Source organism: Oryza glaberrima, chromosome 3 (assembly GCF_000147395.1).
Source record: "Oryza glaberrima chromosome 3, OglaRS2, whole genome shotgun sequence".
In the NCBI taxonomy this organism is placed as follows: Eukaryota; Viridiplantae; Streptophyta; class Magnoliopsida; order Poales; family Poaceae; genus Oryza; species Oryza glaberrima.
Window position 1 is genome coordinate 30,684,472 of NC_068328.1, and position 18,313 is coordinate 30,702,784.

Here is an 18,313-nt window from a genome sequence, read left to right on the forward strand (position 1 = left end):
AACACCTCGGCAGTGATAGGACGATGGATGTGAAGCAGCAGCAGCAGCGGGACAGGAGCTCACCGGCGACGCCATGAGATGAGAAGAGAGAAGGAGAAGTGGAGTGAGATGTGTGAGAGATTGGGACGGAGATGGTAGAATGCTTGGAAATCAGGTGTATCCTCGTTTATAATCAGCAGGAAAGGAACTGAAACCGACTCTCGGATTTTGTAACGACTAACGAATCGGAGTCGGAGTCCGAGATCGGGCCAGTGTATCAGCGCCGTACTCACTCGCTCCCGCCGCTACGAGCCACCTCCCGTTCCCTCTGGCCGCTGCTCGCGTCCTCGTGTCCCTCCCGGCCACACACAGCCCCACCTCCTCTCCACTCCCGCGCTCGCCGCCGCCGCCGCCATCACCTGCTTTGACTTCGCCGCTCGAGTCTGTGGACTCTGGGCGCTCGCTACTCGCGCTGTTCCAAAGGTACGGGAGGCGACGCGTTCCGGCCCGACGCCCTGCCGTTCAGTGCGCTGCTGCTCGGTTTCAAGGAGGCCAGGCACAACAACGTCCAGGCGCCGAAAGCCGTATCGTACTGCGTGAGGATGGACGTCTACGGTAAAGGAGGGTGATTCTTGGACGCCCTTGAACTGCTCGACATAATGCGTACCAGGAAGAAGTGCAGGTGTTGTTCACCATGCAGGAACTTGGAGCTGGGATTCTGAGGAACCTTTACATGTCATATGAATTGACATAAAAATTACAAAATTTTCACTTAAATTGGAATAGCCATTGCAATAACCACTACATATTTTATTAAGTGCTTATATGTTAATGACTTTACTCTATCCTATGCCATGGTATTGTGAATTTCTCAACAAACTATTGCATACATAAGGCACAATAAGAAGATAGCAGTACATAGTTGGTTTAAAAGTTATGTTTGTTACATTTAAAATATGAATATTAAATTAAATTTTTAGGACTCATATTGATTAGGTTAATTTTTAAGAAAAGATACCATGGAGCACACATAATGTATGTATGTAAAAAAATACATCGATATGAACCAAATAAAAGGAGGGCTAGCTTGACGGTACAATTGAAACACATTTCTAGCTATTGCAGTTTCTAAATTTTGTTAGAAAAAAGTTAACCCATAAGGGTATCTATAATCAGAGCCACTCCTAGAATGCCCTCACTAACTGAGGGTACTTTAGGGGTACTCATCTCTATAATGCAGGAGCCCAACGAGTGTCCCAACCCAAAAAAAAAACTCCTCTCTCTCCTCTTCCTCTCTTTCCTATTCTACCCATCTCTTCCATCTCTCTCTCTCTCTCTTTCTCCACCGGGTGCACGCGACCTTCCCTCCTCTCTCTCTCTCTCTCCAGCGCTCTCTCTCCTGCCGACGCTCTCTCCCTCCCTCTCCCGCCACCGACTACGCCACGCTCCCTCTGCCCATCGCCAGCTACGTGCGGCGGCGGCGGCGACCCCGAAGGCGACAGATCCGGCGCCGCCGTGGCCGGATCTGGCCCTTCGGCGGATGGAGCGGCGCCGGCCGCGCCGCATCGAGGAGGAGACGGTGACGGTGCAGGTGGTGACCACATCGACGATGGCGCCGTCGCTTTCTTCATCGCACTCACCGCTGCCGATGATGATGGCGTCGGCGCCAACTTCACCGCGCGCCGATGCCGTGGGATCGCCTGACGACCTTAACCACAGCGACATTGCCGGGTACATGCCCCCGGAGCTTGGGCTGCTCGCCGACCTCGCACTGCTCTACCTCAACTCCAACTGCTTTTGCGCCTCCTCCCGCTAGTCGTCGCCGGCGGTGGCGGGCGCGGCGCCGACGGTGGAAGGCGGGGAGGACGGCGCGGCGCTCCAACTCCGACCGGCGAGCGGCGCACAGATCCGGTCGTCGCCGTCGTCGATCCGTTGTCACCTCTTTCTCCTTTCTCTCTCATCGCTGCTTTTTACGGGTTGTGGAAGGGGAAAAACCGGGGCTCAGAGCAGTGTCCTTGGGCTACTCCCCCACCCAGCACGCCTCCTCCATCGCTCCCTCGGCCGAGGCGCTCGAAGAGCCGCGTCCCTCTGATGGGGGCACGGCTATGCTGAGGCACGGCGCGGCATGAAAAAGGGACGGTGTGAGCTAGGGACACGGTCTGAGGCTACGCATTGGTGATGACCTAAGCATTCAATTCAGAAAAAAAAACACCATACTATTAAATTACATTTAATTTGTTACATATGTCTTCTAAACAAACCTAGACTACCTAAACAAACTTAGACTACCTATGACGAAGATTATAGATAATTGCTTATGGGGATTAATTAAATATTGACGTTATAAAGCTAACTAATAGGATAGAAAAAATATCTAAGCAACGCTGAGAAAAATTTATGACGAAATGGTATTATGTGGTAAATATGCTGCCTTATAAGATATGAAACGCAGGCTATGATGCATGCCTGCGCATTTCTACTTTCCTAGTTTTCCTAACAAGTCTAGCTAGCATTTTAGCTCGTTAGAGATAACGAGTCAGCTCAAGCCTTAACGAGCTAGTTGCATAGAACAGTAATCAACAGGCCAGGAGGTAGCAACCCAACTTAGCGACGGCCAGGCCCAAAGAAACTGACTTCTTGCAGCAGCCCAAGGCCTACTAGTACTTCTATCCATCCACACACCAGATCTGAGACAGATATCTCCAATATAGATATTTTCTCGTCAGATTCGATCGAAGAGAGACGTGATGCAGATCACTGGCATTCTCGGCTCTGAACTTCTTTTAATGATCCTAATTCTTTTAGCATCTCTACGGTGCTTTCTATTTAGGCATTTTTGACTTTTACATAATAAGGTCTGATTAGATCGATTGCGCATACGAGACCGCCTATGCAGCCCCTCTCCACCGGCACCACCGTATGCCATCCTCACCGATGATCCGGATATCTGGATACACCGGCCGCTGACTTTGTTAATGACGGGGATTTATTCACATCATTTCTGCTATCCTAAATCTCGATTTTGATTTCTACCACATGGCAGCTAACGAACTGGCAGCAAGTAACTTTTGAGATTTGATTGTGTTTTAATTTTTTTTAATGGGTGTTTGTGATTTAATTAATTTGTTATACTCACCAAGTAACTCCTATGTAACAAATATTGAAGGTAAGCTAGGAAGGACATTTGAGTTTTCAATTGATGCCTTCTGATCGTCACCGCAGTAGAGAATACCGTAGAAGAGCTCAATTTTTTTACGTTCTCGAATTGTTCAAAATAATTGTTAGTTTTTACTTTTGAGTTATCAAATTTTAATCGCAATACTAGTAGATTTCTAATGAAAATTACTTACCAAATTATTCTTTTAGTGGTAGGTGACATATCCGTGATAGCGATACGTTTATAATGACTTTGTAAGTCTTAAAATATATTGGTCCAATTTTGAATGTGCTCGTAAAGATTGGTGTATACTTGCGTGGGCTTGCTTGCGGTTCGGACAACGGAAGGAAAACAATAATCCGACTGCACCGTGGATCAACCGATCAGAGGAGCTACGGAGTTAATTGATATGGACTTATGGCACTAGCTAACAATGGACAACGTACCAAAAATTGGACAAAATCATCCTCATTTATTTTAATACTAGAAAAGATACACGTGCGTTGCAACAGATGAATGTTATTTTAATCTTATTATTGTTATACGGTTTGGCTAGGGTGAAATTCACAGTGAGAATTCGCTAGGATATTTTTTTTTCTAGAAAATCATGAGATGTAATTAGGAGTCTGACATTCATCTCAAGTTAGTATGCTAGTTTTTTAAAAAAAGATTTCTTATACGACTCTTTTATATTTTCAAAAGCAAACGAACTTAAAATCCGACTCAAATACGGATGTATATTTCTAAAACCGAACAAATTTAAAAACCGACTCAAACATGGATGACATACCAAAATACCGCCAAAAACATCTTTAATTTTTATAATAGTAGAGATAAAGATACAGTTTAATTAAGGTAAAATTCACTATGTTAATTTGCTTGGATATATATATATTTTAGAAAATCATAAGCTACAATTAGGAGTCCAATCATCTCAAGTTAACATGCGAGTTTTTTAAAAGAGATTTCTTATACGATTCCTTATGTATTTCCAAAAGCGAATGAATTGAAAACTTACTCAAATACGTATATGTATTTCCAAAAGCGAACGGAGTTAAAAATCAACCCACACACGGATGACGTACCAAAGTATCGACAAAAACATCTTCAATTTTTATAATAGTAGAGATTTGAGACTTTTTTATATTTATATAAAAATTTTGAATATAACAAATGGTCAAACTTGTAGAAAAATTCAACGTGGCACATATTAAAAAAAGAAGAGGGTATATCACATGGAGTATTATTGTATTAATCTACTCCCTCCGTTTCAGATTATAAGACGTTTTAATTTTGATCAAAGTTAAACTGTTTCAAATTTAACTAAGTTTATAGATAAATATAGTATAATATTCGACTAATCACTAGGTAGTCCCGTGAGACGCAAGGGACTAAGGGGCTGTTTGGTTGCTTCCCAAACATTGCCACACTGTAGTTAGTCAAGTTTGACTTTTTGGTGTAAATGTTTGGTTAAAGCCAAAGATTTGGCATGCCACACTTTTCTACTCTCATGGCCCACATGTTATACACTCACTTGTTAACAAAAATTTGCCACAAGTGTGGCTCTCTTTTTTGGTACCACAAAAACTATGGCATACCACACTTGTGGCATAGAAGTTTGGTAAAGTGAGTAATCCATCCAATCAGCTTCTAACTTCTAATGAGATCCAAGAACCGTGTGAGATTCCGGCGCGACGACCCGCCGTCGCCGACGGCGAGACTGGCAGCGTCCCGCAGCACGATCGCCCTTGCCTTCGTCTCCTGGTCGCCGATCAGCTCCTCCACCTTGCGCCGTATCAGTTGCCTCGCCACGAGCCGTGCCGGCGCCTCGTCGGCCGGCGCCGTCGCCGGCGCCGGCGCGGCCATTCTCAGCCCCGTCCTCCACACGTCGCAGATGTAGCTCTGGTTGAGGAACTGGTCGGCGAAGTACGGCCAGCACAGGAACGGCACGCCGTTGCTGACGCCTTCCACGACGGAGTTCCAGCCGCAGTGGGAGACGAAGCACGCCGTGGACGCGTGCGCCAGCACGCGCCGCTGCGGGCACCAGCCCACGACGCGGCCGCGCGGCGCGGCGCGGCGGCGGAGCCCGTCGAGGCACCGCTCGCTCGCGGTGCCCGGCCTCACCACCCACAGGAACGGCCGGGAGGTCAGCGCCAGCCCCTCGGCGAGCTCGGCGAGCTGCGCGGCGCCGAGGGCGGCGATGCTGCCGAACGCGACGTACACGACGGAGCCCGCCGGCTGCGCGTCGAGCCACGCCGCGCACGAGGCGTCCTCGGGCCAGAAGCCACCGACCGGCTTGCCGCCGGAGGCCAGCGGGCCGACGGGGAGCACGCGGCCCGGGACGTCGACGGCGAAGGCACCCGACTCGAGCTCCTCGAAGGAGTTGCAGGCGATGGCCTCGGCGAGGTGCGTGGCCGCGTTGTTCCGGAGGATCAGCCGGAAGATGGCCGGCTGGCCTCTGGGGTCGCCGGCGCGGTTCCACGAGAACTCCGCCGTGTCGACGGGCGGCATCGCCGGAGCAAGCCGGAACGCGCCGCGCCACCGCGGCATGCCGCTCTCGTCAAGAACGCCATCCCTCACCAGCTCAGGGATCCTAATCCTCGTCACGAACATCGCCGCCGACGAAGGGCAGAAGCCGGCGACGCGGAGGCCGAGCTTCTTCGCCACGGGAAACGCCCACGCCATGTTCACGTCGGCGACCATCCATGTCACCTCCCTCCCGCCTCCGCCCGCCGCCGACGCACTGGCGTTGATCCTCCCGACGAGCTTCTCCAGCTCGCTGGGCATGGCCGACAAGAGCGACTCGGTGAGCCGGCCGAGATCGCTCCGGTCGTCGCCATGGCCCAGCCCATCCGATATGGACACCATGTCGACGCCTCCAAGCTCGCCGCCATGGCTGGCATCATCCAAGGCGCCAAGAATGCGGCCATGGTTGACCTCGGTGTTAACGAAGGTCACCTTGACGCCATGCTCGACGAGGCAGTGGGCGAGCTCCATTAGAGGGATGACGTGGCCCTGGGCCGGGAAGGGCAAGGCCAACACGTGAGACTCACCATTGGCCATGGCGGCTTCTCACGACGGACGTGCGCTAGAAGCATGTGGGTTTTGGCAAGAGCGCCGGCCGGCGAGGCGACATGGATTGAGATCCTCTGTCTTGAAAAACATCATACTTTTGTGACTTATATGTAGGTCCGATAAACCATAGGTTTATATATCAGTGACAAAGATACTGAATCGAGGCGACATGAGGTGGATGGCAACGACGACCATACGTTTATTCTCCGGTTAGTTTCAACTTGAGATTTTTCACAATAATCCACTAAATACGCAAAACAAAGATAAACTTTCAAGGCAATAAGGCTGAGCCAATCATTATCTGTAACGTCACCGTATCCATCAACATATCTTAAGTTTTGGCAGCACGCGTAGGAAATGGATTCTGAATTCTTTATTTTCTTTAATCATAAAAAGGGTACTCCATGGGATATAATCCCTCTATTTTCTTTACTAACATGTAACGCGGTTATTTTTTTTTAATGTGTTTAACCATTCGATCTATTCAATATTTTTTATATTGTATTGTACTTTCTCGGCTAAAAAAAGCGCAATCCTAATTTCACTATTTTCATATTTAAATTCAGGATTTGGTTCTTAAAAACCATAACTAATATTCTTTTTGGGGTCTATTTCTTTTTTCTTGTTTGACTGGGCTAACTCTGTTCGTGAATACTCATGAGGTTCAATCAAGAGTATATTAACCTTAAGACCAGCAACATTAAAGCAAACAAAACAATTAATTTTGAAGTTATTTCCTCTGTTTAATATTCTGCTATTTCCTCTATTTAATATTATAATTTGTTTTGGTTATTCCATAATTAAATGTTTTTAAGTTTGACTAAGTTTATAAAAATAATAATAATAATAATAATAATATTTTGAACACAAAACAAATATACTATCAAAATTTATTCGATGTTGTAAGTAATAAAACTAATTTGGTGTGGTTTATGTTGTTTATTTTTTCTATAAACTTGTTGACACAAAATTACGCCGCAACACACGAATGGTTGGGAGATCTGCTTAACTCCAGGGAAGGTCTTAAATTTGGATTTAGGGTTCAAGGCATGCCATTTAGTTTGATCATGCAAGTAACAAGATAGATATAAATACAGTATATGGTAAATTGTTTTGATTTTGCATCAATGCGGATACAGTAATGCAGGTAAGTATGGAGTTCTGCTTGTACAAACAGGAAGTACGGTATTAATTTGGACGCATATCAGTCGATCGGTTGCAGTGTCACTCACTTAGGAGGTCAATGAATTTCCTGAAATTCTTGTGCGACGAGCCACCCTCACTGACGCAGGCGCGCGCCGTGTCCCTGAGCAGCCGCGCCCTCTCCCTGATCTCGCCGTCGCCGACGACCTGCTCCACCTTGCTCCTCACCTCGTCCCTCGTCACGACGCCGTCCTCCTCGCCGGCCGCCACGGCGAGCCCGGTGCGCCACACGGCGGTGATGTAGCTCCGGTCGAGGAACTGGTCGCAGAAGTACGGCCAGCACAGGAACGGCACGCCGTTGCGCACCCCTTCCAGCGTCGAGTTCCACCCGCAGTGCGACACGAAGCACGCCACGGCGGCGTGCGCCAGCACGCGCTGCTGCGAGCACCACTCGACGATCACGCCCCTGCCGGCGACGCGGCACCGGAAGGCGTCCAGCCACGCCGTGCTCAGGCCAGGGGTGAAGTCCGGCCGGACAACCCACAGGAACGGCCGGCCGGTGAGCTCCAGCCCCACGGCGAGCTCCTGGAACTGCCTCGCATCGAAGATGGCCATGCTGCCGAAGGCCACGTACACGACGGAGCCGTCGGGCTGCGCGTCGAGCCAGTCCAGGCAGCCGGCGTCCTCCGGCAAGAAGTGGCCGACGGGACGGCGGAGCTCGCGGTCGGCGACGAGCGGGCCGATGGGGAGGAGGTCCGGGAAGAGCTTGAAGACGGCGGGCTCGGCCTCGTGGAAGGAGTTGCAGACGGTCATCTCGGCGAGGTCGTCGTTGAACTTGTTGTTCCGGCAGACGAGGTCGAAGATGATGTGCTGCCCTTCCGCCGCGCCGGCGTTGTTCCACGACAGCAGCGACGTGTGCAGCGGCGGCATCCCCGGCGCCAGCTGCAGCGTCTCCTGCCGCTCCGGCCACCCTGCAAGTGTAAAATGTTCGATCGCGCACGTGAGATAAATCTCTACAAGTTGGCAATTTCAATTCACATCTACATGTCAGTACTAATTGTTGATTGTTTATTATTAATCTCTGTCAAATTAATAATAAAAAGTTACTCTGTTAAGAAAACACTAACTTTTACACGTAAATCTACCTATAATTTATGTACGTGTCTACAATAAGACAGTTCTATGTATTGATATAACCAGCTAACTTAATCTCATATCTAGCTACTAGTACACTCAAAAGTGCATGTATTGATTCTCAAGAAAAAAGTGCATGTATTGTTTTTCTTATGGAATTTTCTCTTAAATTATTCATCTGATTTACGATCCGATTTTTATAAAGTAAAAAATAACCAAGCAATAATTATGGTCGACTTTTAAAAATCCCAATGTCAATAAAGGGAAGAGACAATGGACGGCCCGAGCCATAGATAAGTATAGTGGTAGCGTTTGATGAGAGTTCTAAAAATTAGAAAAACCAAACCTAATAAGACAATAAACTCTGAAGACTACATGATCCAATTCTTAAATGTTCTAAGGAGAATAAATAAATATGGGGTGACTTTTAAAAACTAGAAAAATAGAAAATAGAAACATGGCTATAAACACGGATGATAAAGTTTGATCTTTCAAAATCTTAAAATAACGATATAACTATTTAAAAAATTTTAAGTAAAATCATATTAGAAATAGATAATGTTATATGGATACTAACCGTGTAATTGTGCGGACCACTCAGCTAGTTTTTTTAACCAGAGAGATTTATGAGTGGTTAGTCAATAAACACCCAAATGAAAAACCAACGAAAAGAATACATTTTACGACTAATTAACCACGCTACAGTCAATAAAGCAAAACGCAAGTTGGGATTAATTAATTTAAATTACACATACCCTTCTCGTTGAGGACGCCGTCCTCGATCAGCTTGGGGATCTTGCGCATGAAGGCGATGCACGCCGTGGACGCCGGCGAGAAGGAGACGACGCGGATGCCGAGCCTCCTGGCGACGGCGAACGACCACCCCATGTTGACGTCTCCGACGAGCCACCGCACCTTGGGCCTCCCGCCGCCGGCCTCGATCTCCCCGATGAGCCGCTCAAAGTGGCCCGGCATGTGGCGCGAGTAGGCGTCGATGAGCTTGTTGAGGTCCTTGCGGTCCTCGTCTTCGGCGAGGCCGTCGGGGATGGCGGTGAGGTGGATCCCCCGCTGCCGGAGCTCCGCGGCGCCGCCCGGCGGTAGCGCGGCCACCACCAGCGCGTGGTCCACCTCCGTGTTGACGAAGGTGACCTCGAAGCCCTCGTCGGCGAGGCGGTGGGAGAGCTCCATGAGCGGGATGACGTGGCCCTGGCATGGCATCGGGAGCACGAGGACGTGACCCTTAGCCATCGTCTACCTTGTGATGCTAGAGAAGCAGAGAGTGTGTGGCTAGAGGCCGCAACAGAACGTACCTGCAGCTTATAGCCTTGGGGGTGTGGCCGAGGGATTTTTTTTTATTTTAACAACAAACAATTTCTAAAACTTATTTCTAAAATCTAAACTTTTTAACCACGTGGCAAAATAACAGCGACACATCATATATTACGGATGTAACAATTTTTATCTTACCACGTTGGTTAAATCGGCATGGTCAAATAATATCCCACACTAACCAAAGGACGTGAAAGTGTTGTGACGTGAAAGAGTTGTTTTGCCATGTGAGTCAGCTGCAGTGGAAGACGAAGCACGCCGTGGACGCTGCTGCGGGCACCAGCTCCGACGCGGCGGCTTAGCCCGTCGAGGCACAGCTCGCTCACGGTGCCCGGCCGGCCTCACCACCCACAGGAATGGGCGGGAGGTCAGCAAGAGCCTGCCGGAGCAAGCCGGAACGCGCGGCGCCACCTCGTCAGGCCGCTCTCGTCAAGAACGCCTCCCTCACCAGCTCAGGGATCCTCATCCTCGCCACGGACATCGCCACCGACGAAGGGCAGAAGCAGCCGACGGCGACACGGAGGCCGAGCTTCTCTTCTTCGCCACGGGAAACGCCCACGCCATGTTCACGTCGGCGACCATCCATGTCACCTCCCTCCCGCCTCCGCCCGCCGCCGACGCGCTGGCGTTGATCCTCCCGACGAGCTTCACCAGTTCGCCACCATGGTTGACATCATCCAAGGCGGCTTCTCTCACGACGGACGTGGAAATATGTGGATTTTGGCCAGAGCGCCGGGGTGGATGGCAACGGCGACCATACGTTTCTCTGGTTAGTTCCAAGGCAGTAAAGGCTGAGCCAATCATAATACGTAACGTCACCATGCTTGATGCATCAACATATCTTGAAGTTTTGGCAGCGTATGCGTGGGAAATGAATTCTGATTTTTTTTTTGAAAAATTTTAACGAGATAATCCCTCCGTTTCAGGTTATAAAATGTTTCTACTTTAGTTAAAGTTAAACTGTTTTAAGTTTGACCAAGTTTGTAGAAAAAAGTAGTAACATTTTCAAACTAAGGCAAATTTATTATTATTATTATTAAAATATATTCAATTATTGATTTGATAAAACTAATTTACAGCACAATAGCAAATCCGCTTAGATATCTCCGTTTCAGGTTATAAAATGTTTTGACTTTAGTCAAAGTTAAATTGTTTTAAGTTTAATTAAGTTTGTAAAAAAAGGTAGTAATATTTTTAACCCAAGACAAATTTATTATTATTATTAAAATATATTTATTTATTGATTTGATGAAACTAATTTACCGCGCAATAGCAAATCCGCTCAGAATGTTAAGCTCCCCAACACGGACGAGCTCGACGAACTGCAAGACAACACGTCGAGAAGCAAGACACTATTTGAGTGATCTTGTCTGTGCGTAAAAGAACTTTGCAACTGCTGCTGCCTTCAGAAATGGCACATTACTGTAAAAGAGATTGATGAAGTTATGTGTCCTTCCATAATTTCTGAAAAAAACTCAGCACCTGTTGGAAATACTGGTAAGCCTTTCTTTCCATTTCCTAATAATTCCTACTCCTACATGGCTATATACTACTCCAGATTTTGAGTTTTTCTTACAACGTTTGACCATTCGTCTTATTCAAAGTTTTTTAAAATTATTAATTATTTTATTTGTGACTTGCTTTATTATCTACAGTATTTTAAGCCCAACTTTTTATTTTTTATATTTGCAAAAAAAAATTTGAATAAGACAAGTGGTCAAAAGTTAAAAGAAAAAACTAAAAATCTCTTATATTGTGAGACGGAGGGAGTAGTAGCTTCCGTAGCCTCTGTTCTTTTTCTTTTTTTTTTTTTGGCAGGCCATGTGATGGGAAGCCGGCAATTCTACACGGCCATTTGGCTGTCACTCGAAACAACACATTTTCAACATCAAGTTGTACCAGAAAAAAGAAAGCAGATGTCTACAGGTCCAACAGGCAGTACAAAATAGGTGATGCATGCATCACGATCCGATGCAACAGCGCCGACTGTATCGCCTTTCTAGGCATCTAAGCACATCCAGATCCACATCGACTGAATGGCAACTGACAACTTTCTTGTATAAATCACACCCAACTCAAAAAGTTCTTGCAGTGAAGTCACACACTAGCACGCTCCATTGGCATCCATGGCGGCTCCTCCTCCTCCTCGTCCTCAGCCTCATGTCATGGTGCTTCCCTTCCCTGCGCAAGGCCATGTCATGCCTCTCATGGAGCTCTCTCACCGGCTCGTCGGCCTCGGCTTCGAGGTCGAATTCGTGCACACCGACTTCAACCGCGACCGCGTCATCAACGCCATGGCGAACGAGACGGGGGCGATCCCTGATGGGATCCACATGGTGTCCTTCCCGGACGGCATGGACCCTGCCGGTGACCGTGCCAACATCGCCAAGCTGGGTGACGGCTTGCCGGCCGCCATGCTCGGCGGCATCGAGGAGATGATCAGATCGGAGGGGATCAGGTGGGTGATCGCCGATGTGTCCATGGCCTGGGTGACGGAGCTGGCCGCCACGGTGGGTGTCCACGTCGCCTTGTTCTCGACTTACTCCGCCGCCGTTGTGGCGCACAGGCTGCAAGTCCCCAAGCTGATCCAGGATGGCGTCCTGGACGAAATTGGTAAGAACACATCAGTAATCATCCATGAACAGCAAATGCAAAATCATGAATTCTGCGTCTTACAATTACAAATGTCGTATTGGAGTTGTTTGTTGTATTACTCATGTGGTTAATTGAGATCAAGAACATATAATCATTTCAGGGAATGTGAGGAGAAACGAGATGATCCAATTGAGACCCACGATGCCGCCCGTTCTAGCAGTCGAGCTCCCCTGGGTTACCCTGAGCGGCACGCCGGACGGGCGCAGGATGGTCATCCAGAACGTGTTCAAGACCAACCCGACAATATCCTCGGCCGAGGTCATCATCTGCAACACGTTCCAGGACATCGAGCCGGGGGCGCTGGCCCTCGTCCCCAACGTGCTGCCGGTTGGACCGCTCGAAGCGCCGGTGACGTCGAGGTTAGCCGGCCATTTCTGGCCGGAGGACACGACCTGCCTGGCATGGCTCGACGAACAGGACGCCTGCTCCGTCGTCTACGTGGCGTTTGGGAGCTTCACCGTCTTCGACATGGCGCGGGTCCAAGAGCTCGCCGATGGGCTAGTGCTTTCTGGCCGGCCATTCCTGTGGGTGATCAGGCAAAACTTCACCAATGGTGCCGGCGAAGGCTGGCTGGAGGAGTTCAGGCACCGTGTCAGCGGCAAGGGAATGATCGTCGGTTGGGCTCCCCAGCAGAGCGTGCTCTCGCACCCGTCGATCACATGCTTCGTGTCGCACTGCGGGTGGAACTCGACGATGGAAGGGCTCCGGCATGGTGTGCCGTTTCTGTGCTGGCCGTACTTCGCCGACCAGTACTGCAACCAGAGCTACATATGCAATGTGTGGGGGACTGGAGTGAAGCTCCAGGCGGATGAGCGAGGGGTTGTCACCAAGGAGGAGATCAAGAACAAGGTCGAGCAGCTGGTTGACGACAAGGAGATCAAGGCAAGGGCAGCAAAGTGGAAGCATGCGGCATGCACAAGCATAGCAGAGGGAGGGTCCTCCCATGAAAACTTGCTGAAGTTTGTGAATTTGCTAAGAGAACAGTAGTGTCTAAGATTGTCAAAATTGTTCTGAAAATTGAAAGGTCAGAATTAATCATTGAGGTGCTTTGGCAAATTCATGGGACTGGAAGTATACCTTCTCTTTTTTTTTTTCTGAAAAGTGTAATAGATGAATCACCAGTGCTACTGCTAAATGTAATGCAATATAATAAAAACTACTACCTCTGTTTTCAAATATAAGCATTTCAGGCTATGCAATGTATAGCCAGAAATGCTTATATTTGCAAACGGATAAATACTGTTTTTCAGATGGCCAACTGACAGGTATTGAAAGTGACAGCCAACAACTTCAGAAAACGACTTTTTAGTTCTCAGACATCAATCTGGTACCTTAAACACTCCAGCTAGGAATCGTGTGATATTATTAGCAAATAAATGTCGAATGCTGCCATTTATACCAAGCCATGTAGGGCTGAGTTCATTTTTTTTATTAGAAATGGAACCCAATTCTAGAACTGAAGATGGGAATCAAGTTCAGCCAAAGTTTTAAGTAGAGACAACTCGTCTATGGTGGACCAAGGGACAGCTTTATAGATCAGAAACATGTGGAGGAGCATGCGGGTATACATATAGATCAACATGCATATTTTAGACTCAGCAGCATATTCCATGATAAAACTGCTCCTCTTGCAGTAACAAATTGGGTAATGCATAGGTGAATAACTTACCTGAACAAATGCAGCACCAAAGAAAACTGGTGGGATTTTTGCACTCGCTCTCAAATGTGACCACTTTATACCTAGTAAATTACCTAAAATGTCACCTTTCAGCTGGCAGTCTGGAGTATCATGGCGAATCAAAATTGCCGAGATTGTTCAACGAGGTCGATGCCACGTCATGTGAATAATCTGTTAGCATACCGTCCATAAAAGCCTAGGTGAATAACAAGCCACTATTATTATTTTTGCAGGTGAAAAATTTGCAGTAGTTCTCAATATCAACAGATGAGACTACAGACTACTTCCTCCGTTTCACAATGTAAATCATTCTAGCATTTTCCATATTCATATTGATGTTAATGAATCTAGATAGATATATATATCTAGATTCATTAACATCAATATGAATGTGGGAAATGCTAGAATGACTTACATTGTGAAACGGAGGGAGTACCAATCAAAACCCAGATGTACCCATCAACAGCCAACAGAAGATAACCATACATGAAATAACTAGGTAAGCATGAATTTCATAAGTGCTGAAAAATGTGTACCTTCATGGCAGTATGGCTCCATCGCAGGATGCACCATTCCTGAGAAAATTATCAAGTACCAACATTCAGTTTTGGAAAGTATAGGATCAGAACAATTTTTAATAAGTTGCTCTGAAGTACTAAAGAAACAATATAAGACCAGTTTGAAATTCATCTTTTTTTTTTCCAGATGAATTATATGATCCTTGCCTTTTAGTATACCTAGCTAAATTTCAGAAAGAACTTTATATTTTTGAAAAAGAAATTTTGGAAAGAACTTCATGCCTTGTTATTATGGGATAGCAATTTTTTGGACCTACACTAATCTAGTGAAGCTCTTTATGCATAATGGGTAGGCCAAGCTAGTAGAAACTCAATAACAGGAATCTGTCACATGCTCACATGTGTATAAGCCTAAAAGATATGGAAGTGTGGTAGTCATTTCATAAACAGGACATGGCCACATCTAGGCTGCAGCAATCAAAAGCAGATCCCGTGCAGCATCCCTTTGCTTAGTACATGTTGGCTATTTTGCTTGACCTAACATGACAGAGACACCAACTTGGTCCGCAAGTTTGGTAATTTATTTAATAAGTTATAGTTATATGAATGGTCATTAGATAACCTTTTCTACGAAAGGGAGAAACAGATAGTCAACATATTACATGTTTGCTGATGAAATAGGAATGGCCAGGTGACCCTTGGCGTACACAGCTGTTGAACATATCAGGCTATATATATCCTCAGGAAGTTCCAGTTTTACACCTCACAAGCTTCTTGTAGACATAGACAATTCTAAGAAGACAACTTCCATGGCCGCTGCTACTCAACTTCATGTCATGGTGCTACCGTTCCCTGCACAAGGCCATGTCATCCCACTCATGGAGTTATCTCATAGGCTTGCTGATCAAGGCTTCAAGATTGACTTCGTAAACACTGAGTTCAACCACGACCGTGTCCTCAAGGCCTTGGCAGAGAAAGGAGCAATCCCTGGTGGAATTCGCATGCTCTCCATTCCAGATGGATTGGACCCTGCTGATGACCACACAGACATCGGCAAGTTGGTTCAGGTCTTACCAGCCGCTATGCTCAGCCCCCTGGAGAAGATGATTAGATCCGAAAAGATAAAGTGGGTAATAGTAGATGTATCCATGAGCTGGGCACTAGAACTGGCTACCACAATGGGTGTCCGTATTGCCTTGTTCTCAACTTACTCCGCAGCTATCTTTGCACTCAGGATGAACCTTCCTAAACTGATAGAGGATGGTATTCTTGATGAAACTGGTAAGGACAACTAAATCACCTGCAACAAAGTAATTTCTGTGTCACATGCTTATTTACTTCATATGGTTTAACCAGCCAAACACATGCAAAATATGCAGGGAATGTAAAGAAGCATGAGATGGTCCAACTGATGCCACCTATTGATGCAGCCGAGATCCCTTGGGTCAGCCTTGGCAGCACCCAAGAAAGACGGAGATATAACATCCAAAATGTCTTTAAGACCAACCGACTAATGGCACTTGCTGAAATGATCATCTGCAACACTTTCAGGGAGATAGAATCCGAAGCATTGGAACTCCTCTCAAATGCACTGCCTGTCGGCCCACTTTTAGCACCTGCTTCGGGGCCAACAGGCCATTTCTTGCCTGAAGACATGACTTGCCTCACCTGGCTCGACACACAGGCCCCCGGCTCCGTTATCTACGTGGCCTTTGGGAGCTCCACCATCTTTGACGTAGCTCAGTTCCATGAGCTTGCTAACGGGCTTGCCGTCTCTGACCAACCATTTCTGTGGGTTGTCCGACCTAACTTTACCAATGGAATCCAAGAAGATTGGTTCAATGAATATAAAGACCGTATCAAGGGCAAGGGGTTGGTTATTAGCTGGGCTCCCCAGCAACGAGTACTATCACACCCTTCAATCGCTTGCTTCATGTCGCACTGTGGGTGGAACTCAACAATGGAAGGTGTACTGCACGGTGTCCCGTTCTTATGCTGGCCTTATTTTTCCGACCAATTCTGCAACCAGAGCTACATATGCAATGTGTGGAAGACAGGCATTAAGCTTTGCCGAGACAAGCAAGGGGTTGTCACACAGGAGGAGATCAAGAACAAGGCGGCGCAGCTCCTAGAAGACAAGGAGATCAAGGAAAGAGCGGTGACACTGAAGACCACGGCCCGTGCAAGCATCCAAGAGGGAGGGTCCTCGCACCAGAACTTTCTCGAGCTTGTCAATTTGCTGAGAGAACAATGATCTTTCAGGATGCAGAAAAAATCACTGCAGTCTTGGTGCAGTCAAAATAGGATTAATCGGTCAATAAAATAAACCGAATGCACACCATAATAAAGATTCCGTTGTTTGATGTACACTGTTGTTTATGAGCCTATCGTTCAACATAGAAAGTAGTATTGGATTATGAGCTGTTTAGTACCATCATCAGAATGGGCTAGCGACCACTGGAAGTATAAAATTGACTCTATTAAGCGGGGTTCCCAATCCCTCCGAAGTGGCAGGAGAAAATCACAAGGGGCAAATGCGAGTTTGGTAATAAAACAGGGCACTACGCATTCCGTCGACAAAGGGTTTGCCGATGCACTAGAGGTGTTCGACGGAATGCCCAACGGCGGACTCCGGCGACGGAACGCAGCACACACCACACAGAAACTGTCCCCGATGGCCGCCCTACCGTAAGAAAAAAACGAGCGCGAAGCGGGAGCTCACCAAGATATCCTTGCCGTTCTCGCGACCGCGCGACGGCTCCACCCGCGGCGCGACCGATATGCCCCCCCGCCCGCGCGCGGCACGGGGTTTGAGCGAGGCGGCTGGCTCGCCTCCTCCTCCTCCTCCTCCTCGAAGCCTCGGGCTCCCCGGCCGGCGTCCACCCAGGCAGCGCCCCCAACTCCCCGGGACTCCGCCGCCCCCCGCCGCGGGGCAGCATCAGCGAAGAGTTCAGCAACGCAGCGGCAAGGCAAATCTGGAACTGAACTTCTATGCTTGTACGGCCGGTCGCTCGCCTCCTGTAGTCCTGTGCTGGTAGCTGGATTCGTTTCCGTTTGGGAAAGTTGGGCCGGGTAGATTTAAGTTGGGCTTTCAAATTTCATTTGTGTTATTCGGATAGTAAACGGAATAAATTCACCCGAGGTCCATTAACTTAACAGTGAGATTTTTTGAGGTCCCTTAACCATAAAAACCATAAATGTGTACCCCTAAACTTACACAAACTGTGCACTCAAGGTGCTATGTCAGCATATATGGGTGGTTTCACTGATGCGGCATCCTAGTCAGAAAAAAAAATTAAAAAAATACATGGGCCCACAAATCAGCTACACTTTTTTTTTCTCTTTTCTTCTCCTTCTCTTCTCTTTTCTCTCTTCTCTCTTTCTCTTCTTCTGTGAGGGACGGGCGCGGCGGCCGGCGCGCGGGGAAGAAGCGTGAGAGAGACGGTCGGCGTCGAAGAAGGGGAGAGAGGTGGCCGGCGCCTGCCTCTCCCCATCCGGAGCCGCGGCGGGTGAGCGAGCGAGCGGCGACCTCGCTGTCGCCGGCATCCGCGCACCTCCTCAGCGCGACACCGGCGGAGGAGGCGGCCGGCGCCAGAGAAGAGGAGGCAGGCGCCCGGCACCTGCCTCTCCCCATCCGAAGCCACG

The 18,313-nt window shown here is 47.9% G+C and overlaps 4 protein-coding genes and 1 long non-coding RNA gene across 6 annotated transcripts; 2 read left to right on the forward strand and 3 right to left on the reverse strand.

The window, feature by feature from the left end:
* Positions 1 to 4,539: 4,539 nt before the first annotated feature.
* LOC127765315 (UDP-glycosyltransferase 83A1) lies at positions 4,540 to 6,289 on the reverse strand. Its single transcript, XM_052290186.1, has one exon. It carries the CDS (start codon positions 6,197 to 6,199, stop codon positions 4,787 to 4,789), a length of 1,413 nt encoding a protein of 470 aa, XP_052146146.1. The 5' UTR covers positions 6,200 to 6,289; the 3' UTR covers positions 4,540 to 4,786.
* Positions 6,290 to 7,221: 932 nt separating this feature from the next.
* LOC127765317 (UDP-glycosyltransferase 83A1-like) lies at positions 7,222 to 10,592 on the reverse strand. The gene is made up of 2 exons (XM_052290189.1): positions 9,244 to 10,592; positions 7,222 to 8,325 (listed from the first exon to the last, which is right to left on the reverse strand). The coding sequence occupies exons 1-2, from the start codon at positions 9,734 to 9,736 to the stop codon at positions 7,436 to 7,438; spliced, it is 1,383 nt and encodes a 460-aa protein (XP_052146149.1). The 5' UTR covers positions 9,737 to 10,592; the 3' UTR covers positions 7,222 to 7,435.
* Positions 10,593 to 11,629: 1,037 nt separating this feature from the next.
* Positions 11,630 to 14,007, forward strand: LOC127765318 (UDP-glycosyltransferase 83A1-like). The gene is made up of 2 exons (XM_052290190.1): positions 11,630 to 12,430; positions 12,573 to 14,007. The coding sequence occupies exons 1-2, from the start codon at positions 11,944 to 11,946 to the stop codon at positions 13,457 to 13,459; spliced, it is 1,374 nt and encodes a 457-aa protein (XP_052146150.1). The 5' UTR covers positions 11,630 to 11,943; the 3' UTR covers positions 13,460 to 14,007.
* On the reverse strand, positions 12,284 to 17,663 carry LOC127765320 (uncharacterized). Of its 2 annotated transcripts, none has more exons than XR_008016106.1 (5): positions 17,391 to 17,662; positions 15,331 to 15,968; positions 14,687 to 14,725; positions 14,225 to 14,346; positions 12,284 to 12,417 (listed from the first exon to the last, which is right to left on the reverse strand). It is a non-coding gene; the product is annotated as an uncharacterized LOC127765320 (long non-coding RNA). The 2 variants fall into 2 exon arrangements; XR_008016107.1 differs by having other exon boundaries at positions 12,285 to 12,417; positions 14,142 to 14,321; positions 17,391 to 17,663.
* Positions 15,478 to 17,362, forward strand: LOC127765319 (UDP-glycosyltransferase 83A1-like). The gene is made up of 2 exons (XM_052290191.1): positions 15,478 to 15,949; positions 16,048 to 17,362. Exons 1-2 carry the CDS (start codon positions 15,478 to 15,480, stop codon positions 16,920 to 16,922), a joined length of 1,347 nt encoding a protein of 448 aa, XP_052146151.1. The 3' UTR covers positions 16,923 to 17,362.
* Positions 17,664 to 18,313: the final 650 nt, after the last annotated feature.

Excerpts from the sequence above, each read along its gene's own strand:
- LOC127765318 (XM_052290190.1), top strand. The coding sequence starts at position 11,944 with ATGGCGGCTCCTCCTCCTCCTCGTCCTCAGCCTCATGTCATGGTGCTT. Across the intron at positions 12,431-12,572 it reads TGGCGTCCTGGACGAAATTG|GGAATGTGAGGAGAAACGAG; the intron begins GTAAGAACACAT and ends TAATCATTTCAG.
- LOC127765319 (XM_052290191.1), top strand. The coding sequence starts at position 15,478 with ATGGCCGCTGCTACTCAACTTCATGTCATGGTGCTACCGTTCCCTGCA. Across the intron at positions 15,950-16,047 it reads TGGTATTCTTGATGAAACTG|GGAATGTAAAGAAGCATGAG; the intron begins GTAAGGACAACT and ends CAAAATATGCAG.
- LOC127765315 (XM_052290186.1), bottom strand. The coding sequence starts at position 6,199 with ATGGCCAATGGTGAGTCTCACGTGTTGGCCTTGCCCTTCCCGGCCCAG.
- LOC127765317 (XM_052290189.1), bottom strand. The coding sequence starts at position 9,736 with ATGGCTAAGGGTCACGTCCTCGTGCTCCCGATGCCATGCCAGGGCCAC. Across the intron at positions 8,326-9,243 it reads CGGCGTCCTCAACGAGAAGG|GGTGGCCGGAGCGGCAGGAG; the intron begins GTATGTGTAATT and ends TTACACTTGCAG.